Here is a 13,405-nt window from a genome sequence, read left to right on the forward strand (position 1 = left end):
GCTCAAGCAGTTCAAGTTTACTGAACTCACAAGCAAGTGAAAAGACAGCTGTATGGTGGGAAGTCTACATTAAGCTTACAAATGGCTGGCCTCATCAACTTGTCTGAAATCATTAAGAACAAATTTTAAGTTCAGGTCTTGTTTAGTGGCTTTCTCAGGAATATTTTCAGTGCTATCAACAGAGCCACCTCAGAAGGCATTTCAGGGGTTTAGCTAAATTGGCAGTGTAGATTTGTGTTTATTAGACAGTTGTGAACTGGAAGTCTATGGGCAAGGAATGCCCTTAGCTTCAGCCAAAATATAATTATGTTGCTGACAATAAAAATTAGGGTGGGGAGGACTGTTATTTAAACAATGTATGAGATAAAGAGCATTCAAATGAGAAAACCATGTAGTTAAAGTAGTGTGATATATTGGACAGTGAAAATTAAAAATGTAATTAAAGAGAAAATGAAAGATGAAGGAAAACATCTAGTGTGTTGCACTGTTTGAGTAAAAAGAAAAATTGGTATGAATAAAGCCACCCATGCTATGCTGTAATCGCTTGAGAGCAAGACTGGGTGACCAGATATGCTTAACCCCTAGACATAACTAGGATTTTTGAAATCAGAAAATCTGTGTATGTAATACACTCTCTTTCATTATTTACGTCACCCACTATTGTGCTAAGAACTAATTGATATTTCCATCTTCAGAGCATGCCATGCAAGTGTCCCTGTCAAATGTGGCAGCAGATTTGAGTTTCAAGCCTCAGAGTAATTAATAGAGGAGAGTGTAATTCCTGACCTCAAACAATGCAGCAAGAAAAGATTAGCTTCAGGTGTTGAAGCACAGTGATAGAATAGGAAGGATCCCATAGGCTATCATGTAATACAGAGACGTAGCATTTTATGGCTATGAATCCCAAACACACAAATAATATAATGTGAGTCAGGAACATTCCACAAAATTGAATAGTATTTGAATAACGACACAGAAGTTTATTATCCAGTTTTTCCATACTGGGAATAGAGGGGGAAAAGGAAGACAGTAACATAACGGAATGGGAATCAACAAGAAGATATGTCTGCTTTTTACTTCTTTTGCTAGTTTTGATGAACAGATTTTTATCCCTTTCTCTTTTTTTAAGTAGCAATCTTGACCCTGTGTAAATATAATATATTTTATATACTACAGCTATAATCAAGAAACCCAGTTCTTTACAGGAGTTTTTTGGTGGAATTGGCAGTGGAAGTCTTAGTGAAGATTCTTAACCATCATTCAACCATTGTAATCTGGTTTGAAACACCTGTGCTGTCTTTCCAAAAAATCAAAAACCACTTGGGGCATGCATATGTTAAACAATGCATATGGTGCATGCATATATTAACCTTTTGAAGTCTGAAGATTTAAGCGATATTTACAGCAATTTAATCTGAAAAAAAAAAAAAAACACAGGCTGGTATATATGCTATAAAATATTTATCAGGTAACTGTGAAAAATCAAATAATTCTGTGAAGACTATTTTAAAAAAGTAAAAATAAAAATAAAAAGACAAAAAGTGGTTATCTTGAGAGATATTTTTCTCCCTGTAAGTAAATTACCTACTTCTGCCTGTGACACTTAGCATCAAAGACAGGGAATATTAAAACTGGAGGGATGTAGGTTAGCTACATGACATAGTATGAGAATTTATTAAGGTCAGAAAAAATGTATCCTTAAAAATGGAAATAAAGCCAAAGGGATGTTAATAAAAGTGAACATAGAGGTTGGATAAGAAGAGCAACTACATGAAGGTACCTAACAAAGCTAAATATGAATTGTTAAAGTATCTCAGAAGTAAAGCTCTGCAGAACAGTCGTTAGGTCTGCTAGAAGACCAGAGAATAAGGAGTCAGTCCAAAATGATCCAGAGATGGCAAAGAAAATAAATTCTTTTTCTCTAGTACTCTCAAAAGACAAAGGAGAAATGTATGCAGTAACAGAATTCTTTACAGATAATTTCAGAGACATACTGTTAGTGAGCCAAAAAAGAGGTGAATAATTCAGAGAGAAAATCTGGAAGGTAAATGAGAAGGATTTTACAGTGTATTTCAGAGAGAAGCCCAAAAACTGAGTTGCTAATAGAATATGTCATTTAAATGAGCTGTTAATTAATATTGAAGATTTCTTAGTAAATGCAGTCTAAAGAATTATTCTGGAAAATGTGAGTGGGAAAGCCAATCTCACCACTAACATGAGGTATTGGAAACTCAACTCAAGTGGGAGGTGGGAAAAAAATGCAAGAAATCAGGACAATAGATATATTTATTTGTGAAGGGGCATTGAAAAAAGATTGAACAATGACACAGGAAAGTAAAACAAGGCTGAACAAGAGGAATACAAGAAAGGTGAATGATATAGTGAAGATTCTGTATTATTCTTTTTTTTTTTCTACAGGCTAGAAATGAGTACCCTATAAGTTGGTGAATGTCATGAGAAGACTCTCATCAGCTTTTTGAGATTTGAGTCTAGCTCTTAGGCTCAGGTTCACTCACCTAACTTCTAACATTTAGCTGTAGTTCCAAACTGAAAAGTCTTCACTCTAAATAGTAAATTTCACTCTAAAATCCCTCTATAGTCAGTGAGGAATTAGACACTTCCGGAGGCTAATTCAACCCGCCTAAAGTCTGATTTGTGCCCTGAAGATACCTGTCTCTCCCTCCTTAGGGAGGAAGCTTAGAGCAGTGCCTGAAATTAGGCAGAGTGTATCTAAACCAGCATATTGAATAAGAATTAGTAATGAGATTGAATTTTCTGTTCAAACTAACCCTGATGCAAATGTATTAGTCCTCAAGTCAGACAGTGCTAGTACTCTTCATACCTTTAGCTGATGGGCAAAACAGCATTTTCTATGAACCATAATGGCAGCCAAAATAAAAGTACAGATGAGTTGGAAAAGTTAGACTATCCTCAATATAGATTCATGCTTCAATGCCTTTCTAGAGAAGGCCAAGTAAGTAAAGGATCCCTTTTTGCATAGTAAATGATTAACTGTGCATTTCCAATCACATCTGGAAAACATTGCTGAGTTTCTGAATATTTGACGTTCTCTGTTAATGGTTTTGTCAGCGTATGCTCCTTTTGCCTCCTGCAAAATATTTGATACAATACTAATATAAAAATAAATCAACAAAAAAAACCCACAGATTTTCCTTTTTTTCTCATCAGCCAGTATGGCTCAGTGTGAATTTACCAATGTTTTACACCATTATCAGAGTAAAATACACTTATTTTCCTGCTTTACGCTGAGAATATGGGAGGGAAACTAGAAAGCAATCAATCCTAGCCAGCAATGAGATAAAGGGAGAGCTTGCTCAGCCATTGAACTGGAAAAGACAACCCACCCCTCTAAATTTCTGAGGAGAACGTTCCCTTTCCTTCTGCAGCAGCTGGAAGTAGATTGCAGTTAAACAAAACAAAACAAAAAACAAAAACAAAAAAAAAACAAAGAAAAAAAAAGTGGAAAAAATAATGGGACATAATAAAGTGCTAGGCGGATTAACTGGTGATAACAAATCTTTTCCACCTTCACAAATCAAGGAAAAAAAAGAAGCAGGGTAGAAGAGACTTGCTACTCCCTGGTAGTCTGAAGGATAAGAATGAGTGCGATGAGTGGGAAATACTGGCTGCTGGGTGGGGTGGGTGTGATATGTGGTGCTGCTTGGGAAGCAGCCACCATGATGTGCTCTGTTTGGCCAGCTTTGCAGTTGGGCTTCTCTGACACAGTAATAAACCAGAAGAAAATAAGCATTAGACTGCTATAAAAAAATCAAATGATGCACCACAAAACAAAATGGTACAATTTGATACAAACTGCCGGTTAGCAGTCAATATGATGATCATCACTTAATTATAGCCTTGTTTGCAAGAAGTTCAGTCTTCTAAAAGCAGTAGTTTTAAATATAACACAATGATTAGAAACAGTTATTAACAGGTTGGTGTTGTTATTCCCCTTGAGTCATTAAATGAGAAATTAGCAATCCTTTTTGAAGGTGAAATATGACCGTTAGAGGATGCAGTCAAGATCTTGAATGTGCAGGTCACGCTGTTCCTCACTCATGCTCTGCAAGACTATCCAGAAAATAGAACAAATACTTTTTGAAATATTTGGGTAAATAAACTGCAATCCAGAAGTTAGAGAGAACCTAAGTAGATTAGTTGAGGTAATCCAGAAGATAATCCACACAGCCTGCCTTTAATTCTTTTTTTTCTTTCCTTTCGTACTCCATGGGTTTTTCTTCTTTCTTTTGTTGTTCCTCTTTTCTCTACATTGTCTAACACAAGCCCATCTCTCCAATCCATCCTTCCATTATTTTTTGCTAGTGGTTAATTCTCATCCCGACAATCTCATTAAGTCACTTCTTCTCCCAGTTGAACATGGGAGACACCTGTGCTGAACATTTATGAGTACCATTGATTCAGCTGTTAATTGAACATATTAAATAACGAATAACACACACACACATATATAAATTTATCTCTCATTCCCTATTTATTTCTTACAGCTTTAGTCAATTGATTTATTCTTTCCCCATTCATCCGTCCCTCAGCCACAAACACTTGCTTAATCTTGCTTTCTCTCTCATAACCACAATTACTCACCCACAACTAGTAGGTCATCCCTATTTAGGAAATTACTTGCAATTTGGACAGCACAAAAGGGATACTAAGAGCAACAACAACAAAATTCAGGACCAAAACAGCCATTACTATCCATTGTTTCATATAACAGTGAAGTTTCCACTCTGACATGTCTTAACTGTTTCATATTTTATTTCAAAAACTAGTATTTCTCTTATGGTGGATGTATTTGTTCTTTTCTTTGCACCTCAGCAAGTCTGGATTTTCTAATCTATTTATGCATATTCACCTAATTTGCTGCTAGTATCAGCTTTGGGTGAGGCCTGGATTTTGCAATTGAAATCATCACACACCTTGACTTCATTGGACTAAGGAAGGTCATAAGGGTCTTTCATGAAATTGCTATTGAACTGGGGCCTAAGAGCATAGATTAACAAACTAAAGTATATGATGTAGAATATATAATATGCAATATCAGCTGATTAACATGCCTATAAAGCTTAACTCCATTTTCCATGATTTGACAGTTTTAGTTCAGACTATGCTAACCTCACTTTTTTGTGTTTAATTCAAAGTCAGCTGTGAGGAAAAAGTTGATAATGTATAAACTCAAAAGATCCAACATCAAAAGAAATTTTCAACATTTAGACAAAATAAAACCAGGTGTGAATAAAATATCATATTTCAATAGTTAAGCGTTATTAAAGCCATTATGCATTTGAATCTGCAGGTCTATTCATTTTCAAAGCTGACATCTGTAAATGTATATAGGCAAGACTCTTGTAAATTTATAATGGAGTATTAGGACTTGTTCTGGAACCTGTGGCCCCATCACACTGTGTTTTGTTGATTTTGTGTCTTCCAGCAGGAATCACTACATTTATTACTGAATAGTATCCTTATTGCTTAGCATTTGAAGTAAGAACAAAAATTTTACTCAAAAGAGATATTTTCTGGTTTTTCTTTTGCATAGGTATGTAGATTTTTTTTTTGATAGCACATTTCATTAGACATTCTCACTATCTATTCTAATGAACAGTCTTTCTAAGGATTTTTTTTTTTGGTAAATTTACTACTTTTAAGTTAGAGCTGCTGGATTTCCACCTTGTCCCTTTGATAGATGTCACGACAGTGTGAATCTTAGACAGCCTTTCTGTAATTTTGAAGAAAAATATGAGAAGTTGTATTATCATGTCTGTCTATGAAATTTATTTCTGAAGTGAATACCATACATATTTCTGAAATGAATGCCAAATGTATTTTCTAGAAGTGAGTGCCACTGAAAGCCAAGGCAGGCAATTTATACTGTGCATAATAATGATATTAATTTTTATGGTGTATATAAGTTACATTTTGATTAGTTTTTTGCATGATTAAAAATTTGCAAAGTCTTTATGGCCCCCAGGAGCCTACCTGTAATAAACAGCTCTCACCTTCCAAACCATAAAACAGGTCTGCAGCACTTGAACATTAGAGCTAATTGCCTTGCTACATCAAAGGGAGCACCACAAGACTGAGAAAAATTGCAGAAGGGGGGATGGGGAGCAGGGGGCAGTTTCACCTCTAAAGGTTACATGTTTGTGGCTTGGTGGAGCCCTGTAAAGTTATGGCCTCAGAACTGCTGTTTGCGATTAAGTTGATGGGGAAAGTCTATCCCGCAATCTCTCCCTGCTGCTGACACAGAGTCTTTGTTCACATTCAGATTTCTCAAACTGTTGCCAGGGTCAGGCTGAGGTCAGACACCACGATGATGTATAGGAGAACATGTCTGGGAATTTCTCTCACACTTAAAACACATACCAGAAAAACAGGAGAGCACCCTGCAAAAATTGTCTGATGAGACCCAGATGATACTGTAGCTTTTCTTTTAGTACCTTCATAATTTTCTTTCTCTTTGCCTGACACACACACAATGTTTTATTAATGTGTGCCACGATAGCCCTTACAATTTTATGTCCCCTCAAGATAAGGACACTCAGTAGCACTTTGACACTTCATTTTCCAGCCCAGGGGAACTGGGCCAGTAAATCTAGTAAAAGAAGCAGTGTGACTGTTCCCAAGGATGAGTCGAGAAGGGATTTGCCACGGGCTCCATGAGGCCACAGGGCCTGACACTGGATACGAGCCTCATGTGTGCACACTTGGCATTAACACAGCCCGATGCAGGCAGGATCACAGGCTCACAGCATCCCAAACTGTGCTCCCTTGCCACTCGGACAAACACGGCCCCGCTTCCAGCTGCGGCCGGGATGGCTCCCATGTTTGATTAGCTATCATCGCGGGAGGGAGCGGGGTCGCAGCGGGCAGAGTGCTAAAACAGCACAAGGGGGGATCCATTTGGATGGAAATTTTTTTAATATGCAATTATTTTTAGAAGAGAGGACAATCTTTCTCCCCGTATTGTTCCAAAGAGTAGACATGCATGCTTAGCGCTAAACTATTGTATTTCAACGTCAATGCAAAACCCATTGATCTGTGGTTGAAATTTTTTATTATTATTATTATTATTATTCGATTTCCAAAACTGCAGCTGTTTTGTTTGGACTTCTTCTCTCTCTCTCCTTTTATTTTTTTTTCCTGATTTACAAAAGGTTTTGAGAATCAGATAGGTTCACCACATCGATCTGAGGGCTGTTTGCCTGGGCGTACAGTTTCAGTGCATGGCTGGCAAGTAAGGCACTAAGCAGCAATTTTTTTTGTGCTCAGCTGCTACATATGACAGAGGATATTTCATTCGGCTGTCAGAATGTTATTAATAAAACATGGGGTGCGAAGAGGGCCACTATTTCCCCTTTCAATCACTATAGCATTTACAATGAAAATTTTATGCAGTGTGTAATTTTCAGTTAATGCTTGACACTTAAAATGTCGGTAGCTGCATTTTGTATGGTTCCTGAAGGGTTAATTGTATCATGTTCCCTGCATAAAAGCTCTGCTTATCAAAAGTGAATAGTAGAGTGTATGCAAATGTGCGTCTGTGACCTTTTGCCTTTCCAGGGTTAATTTATATGGTCATTAAAGATTTTATGAAATTGAGCAGCTTGGTGCTTCGAATCCCATTTTACCTTCACCTCCTAATTTATATAATTCCTACCTGAACTGAGAAATATGATTTTTTATTTTTTTGTGCTGCAATGAAAACAGCATGCCGTGCTGTGGGGAGTTGCAGGTCTGGTTATCTGGCATTACTCAGATTGCTAAAAATTCATTAAAATGTGACATCAGCACAGTGAGAGACAAATGATCACAGGATGAAAAGGAACAGTGGGCCTTTCACGGATTAGTGCTACACAGCCCCAGCATAGAAAGCTAACTGCATAAACAGATTAATCCACCAGTAGCAGCATAGCTAAGATTTACAGAATAATTAAATAGGCTTGAGTTACTGTGAAGATTTCCATGTAATCTAGCTGGTGTGAACACGTAAGTGAGGTGTGGGTAATGCTGCTTCCTCAGAAGCCATGTACCAAGTTGTATCATTTATCCTGAATGGCTCCCCCTGGAGACAAAATTTGAGACTTCTCCCGCAAAGCCAGGGGTTTATATTTAATACAGTACCTAATACCTAATACTTACTTACTGCAATTAGCGGGATACTGCTGTACTAATAGGATTTATATTTGAATTCCCTTTTTTTTCTCTTTTTTTCTTTTTTGGCTTAAAGATACATTTTTACATGGGTTTGCTTTTGTTCAAGCTGGCATGGTATATGTGTGCATCTGTATGCATACATTTTAACACAACTAATTTCTAGCTAAAGAATACGAAATGATAAGCTTTAAATCTGGCACGCTGGTGGGAAGTGGATACTCTGATAAAGACATGTTCAGAATTTCTGGGTAGACTTTGAAATATTGCCAGTTATTCGTAATTAATGTCCAACCTCCTTAAAGTGCTGTTCTCTACCTTTTCTTCACCTCCTTCTCCCCATTCTGATGACTTCTCTATGTGCTATTCATATTACATGAAGAGTTTTTTACCTGCTGTTGAATGGTCACTAAGCTGGATCTTTTCTATGCTTGTCCCCAGAAGAACAAGGTGAAGATACAGAAGGGTCGGCTAAAAGTACATCAGTAGTTGTTGGTGATGATAAGGACTCAAGTGAGAGAGACAATACTGAAGTTAAAAAAGCTAGTAAAGACTCTGGTAAGATGCTAGAATTTTGTCTTCCTCTTTTTTTTAACTTATGAAATGCTCTTTCATTTTAAACTGTCTGGACATTCCCACTACTATTCATTGCATGTGCATTTTGCATGTGATTTCTATCAGTAGCCTCCCATTGACCTATTTTTAATCATAACCATCTGACAGGATAGATGCGGATAAGTTGAAGAATATTACAGGACGACCAGTGAGATTATTTTTTAATCAAATCAGTTTGTGTGCTTGTAATTTTTTAAGCGCCTTTCATTAATCTTAGCTGTACTTGTGATTCCTCTGATGGCATATTAATTTTTCATAAGCATAGGATTAGGTACCTCTTGAATTTTTTCTTCAATCAGGTTTTGCCCCGCTTTTAACCCAAAGAATGTGGGTTTTTTATTATTATTATTTTTTTTGTTCTTGCTCTCTGATCACTTACTCCCAAGAATCTGGCCTCTTCCTAAGCATTTATTTGAGGCATTTTGAAAAAAATACACATTTCAAATCCATTGAAAAAGTTTGCAGATGATTCAGCCTAAGAAAGAGGAAATATCATTGAAAATGGATTACATGGGTTGGGTAATTTTGATCTCCTGGAATAGACAAAACCCAGTAATGAAAGCTACTGTCTTTGAAAACAAACCCCCATGTCATGACATTTACTTGTGCACAAACAAACCCAAGGCCAGCATCTGGTGTAGATACCCAAGGCTTTTTCTGTGTTTGATTTGGCAAATATGTGACTTCATCCATGCTTTTTATGTATGAGATGGAAATCTATGGTCACAATGAATATTACATTGGCTACTTTTGCCGCACGCTATACCTAGTTACATTATGTTGGATTCATTGAAGCAGAAGAAGTGCTGAAACAGGTTGAAGCCTATTAGTTTCAGGTAGTCATATATCTTCTCCTTGTATGCCAATGACAGCTGCATACAAAGGAGGTTGTATTCTCCATAAAGATGTATAGTTGTTGAGAAAATATAATTTTACATGTGATCTTTACATCCAAATTCTCCCATACTGTATTTTGCTCTTACATACAAAATATTTTTTTCATTATTTAAAAAAATAAAAGATATATGTAGCCCTTTCTGTGCCAGATTAGTTCAGAAGACTGACCAAAAGATTAAAGCTTCCTTTAAGCTTGCTTGTTGATATGCTAAGGTCACTACCCATTCACAGTTTAGAACCTCAGCTGCTCTTCAGTTGCTTTATTTTTAGAGGTTAAAAGACTGAAGTAAGGCTGATGTTGACAAGGATGATGTTGAGCAAGAAACTGTGTTGTGGTTTAAAATATATGAGGGCTGCTCTGAAAATAATGCCTCCTATTGTGTAATGTTGACCCATGATGTCAGAGACAGATACTGGTGGTATGGCAGTAGAGAAGGAACTTTCTGGACAGTATTCCATTACATTTTGTTGTGAGACAGATGGCAGCAGAGGGGCAGTCTGACAGAATGGTGTCTGACATGGAAGTGTGTATGAAGTAAAAGTCTGCAATTGAATTCCTCCATGTGGAAAAAAATTCATCCACTGACATTCATCAATGCTTGCTGAACATTTATGGAGACCAAACAGTGGCTGTGAGCACAGTGAGACAGTGGGTGGTGTGCTTCAGCAGTGGCAACAGTGACAGTCAGTCACCTCTGCTGGTGCAGATTTTTACGAGCACAGCATGCAGGCTTTCTTATTCATCGCCAGTGAAAATTCACAGCTAATGATGGTGCCTATGTTGAAAAAATAGTGTTTTGTAGCTGAGTTTTTTCTCTATCAAATAGTGCTATTGTGCTCTTCGTATCTGTTGTGGTTTCCATGGAAAGAAATAGGAGGCATTACTTTCAGAGCAACCCACATATATCCCCCTTTGGCTGGCTCTTTGACTTGGAAAGAGCTGTCTGTGGTGCAGTAAATCCATGCTCTAAAGCAGACATAAGTCTTCCTGCAGTCTTGTCAGGGTCTGCCCCTCACCGAGAAAGAGGTGACAGCTACCTGGAGCTCACATTACTCACCATATACTCCATCGTAGGGAACACTGAAAAGTGATTCAGGGAGTTCATCAGCCCTCTCATTTTCTTAGGTCCATTTTTAGCTGTTCAAGAAATAACATAGTATGGAAACTCCAGCCAAAAAAAAAGATGGAATCTAGAAAAAAATAGTGAAGGGGAATTCTCAAAATTCCATCAGGATTAACTGTTCATATGGGCCAAGTTTAATTAGGACAAACCTATATCCAGATGCCTACTGGGTGCACTACAAAAAAAAAAAAAAAAAAGAACCAGCATAATTGTTCTGCATTCCCGTGCCAGCAATTACAGAAATAACATTGCAGTAAGATTCATATACAAATAAGGGCCGAAATACATCATTTGCCTTTGAGCTTTAGAGAAAGCAGTTTGTACTATGAAATCCTCAGTCTTTTAGAAACTTTTATTTTCATAATCTAAATTAATTCTCCATATGTATCATTCAGACCATCATCTTAATTTTCACTCAGCTGACAAGTATTTCTAATGACTATATAACTGCGTATGTATAATTGAATGTTAATTTGGGCTTTCTCATGAATTGAGTGTTGCAATTCTTGCCAGAGAAATCTCAGGAAAACCAATAAATTAATCACAATACTAACAAGTTAGACAGGAAAGTGGTGTGACCCCTCTTTAGCATAGAATCTATTAGACGAGGAAGGATTAACATGTATTTAGTAACAGTATGTTTGTGTAAGCTGTTGTGCTGTGTTGCTTACCTTATCTCGAGGAGTAGAGCTTTCAAAATGAGACTTGGCAATATGCAAGTTATATTTGTTGAATATTCATTCAGAATAGAAAAGCCTACTAATGCCTCATTTATATTGTCATTTAAATCTAGTGCCACTTTAGATTAATTATAATCCAAATTACAGCTCTATGCAGTGCAAGAATTAATATGGAATTTATCCAGATTAATACATTTGCATTGAAAATGTAATATGTCTTTGCCATGGCTAAGGGGAGCACTTTTTAATAAGGTAGTAAACATGAGGAAGGATGGAAATTAACCTTCATTACTGCAATGAAAATTATCCTTTCATTCTACTCTAATTAGAAAGAATACTCTACCAGTAATTATAATTTTAGAATTATTTTGAGGTTGAATAACATCATCTGATGTGTCAGAAATCTTAAATTATGCAATCTTTATCAAACACATAAATTCATAAATAACAAGACAGTATTCTGATTATAGGTTTTCGAGGATTTTCTTTCTTTAGCATTTTCCCCCTTATCAGTCACATAAAAGTTTGTATTTTTATTTTGGGCTTTCAAAAATGATACAAATGTGATGGCATCTGAATTGAAATGAATGATGTCATTTTTATATTAGCAATACTAGACAAGTTAAATAACTCTGTAACTGACAGTTAATCATTGACTAGTCTATTTTGTGGCACTTATTTTTAACTAATCTTGGCTCTTCAGCTAACTGTATTGAAAGTACATTATTCATCTAAAACAACACTGTGTGTTCTGTGTTACAAAATGTATTAGAATTGTGTTTCACAATTAAGAAAAAAACACAAATAATGTGTCTCAAAAATAGAAAGTTTGTATTTAAAACATGAACAACAACAGATTTAGTCTCTTCCTCCAGCTGCTTATTAAGAGCATCATGCCAGGGAAACACTCATCTATGAAAACAGTGTCATGCCACAAGCTCAGGACCATAACATTTTCTCTCCTCTCCCTCTCCTCCTTCAATACCCTATCTGTAACGCCATAACTTTATTCAGCCTCTCTGCAGGAAGCTCCTTAAAACAATGAATCCAATACAGAAAACAGAAAGTTGATACAGCAAGAAAAGGCACTAAGTTGTACTAGCTGGACCATTCACTTGCAGAAGGAGTCCAAACCTCCTTTTCTTTCACAGCTACACTTGTGACAAGAGGACCAGGCGTAAGGTGCTGCTCTGATGTTGGAGATTCAATCCTCTCCATGCTCAGGGGCAAGTGGCTTTGCCCCAGGTTGAGGAATCAGCCCCTCTTTCTGCAAACCTCAGTCACAGTTACTGTTCTATACTCCAGATGCAACTTGGGTTCAATAGAAAGTAACAGGGCTTGGGGTTGAGTGAATCCAGAGCAACATCAACAAAAACAACAAAGCCTCTGTAAATTTCCACAATTTATATAAATATCATTGTAAGCATAGCAAAAAGCTGTGCTTTTATATACATTTATTGACCCCAGCATGGAGTTGATGACTCCATAGTTTTATTATATTAACAACAAAAGAAAATTTAACCAAAAAAATACTCGTTTTTATTGAAACAAGACCAATGTGTTTCATGATTATTACTGTCCCTTTGAAGTAATCAAGTCGTCCTATCCTGTGGTGGAAGATGATGTGTAATATTAACCTTTTGTGTACCCAGGCACACACAGAGTGTACTCCAAGCTCAATATCATTAGCAATTGCATACCAATGCTGAAAACACAATTAAATGCATTTGCACAAATGGATTTTTGAGCAGAATTTGGATCCTAATTTCTGTAACAAAATGTCAAAAACAATCTGATGTGAAGAGTGGAAAAGAAGGTAGAGTTGTTTATTTTGCTTTTCAAATTCAGCATCCTGTATGACAGTGTCACTTTACACCAGCTGAGATTCTGCCCCATTTG

At 36.6% G+C, this 13,405-nt stretch overlaps 1 protein-coding gene across 6 annotated transcripts in view; it reads left to right on the forward strand.

Annotated features, from left to right (window-relative positions):
* ZFHX4 (zinc finger homeobox 4) overlaps window positions 1-13,405 on the forward strand; it is a 153,224-nt gene that overhangs the window by 116,840 nt on the left and 22,979 nt on the right. For 4 of the 6 annotated variants that reach the window (XM_021387588.1, XM_021387584.1, XM_021387587.1 and 1 more), the window contains one exon: window positions 8,632-8,748. The exons of 1 other annotated variant lie outside the window; for it this stretch is intronic. In XM_021387588.1, the coding sequence (XP_021243263.1) occupies window positions 8,632-8,748 (117 nt within the window). The remainder of the gene's footprint in view (window positions 1-8,631; window positions 8,749-13,405) is intronic. One more of the 6 variants, XM_021387586.1, reaches the window with a different exon arrangement.

The sequence above is a fragment of the Numida meleagris genome, chromosome 2 (genome assembly GCF_002078875.1).
Source record: "Numida meleagris isolate 19003 breed g44 Domestic line chromosome 2, NumMel1.0, whole genome shotgun sequence".
In the NCBI taxonomy this organism is placed as follows: Eukaryota; Metazoa; Chordata; class Aves; order Galliformes; family Numididae; genus Numida; species Numida meleagris.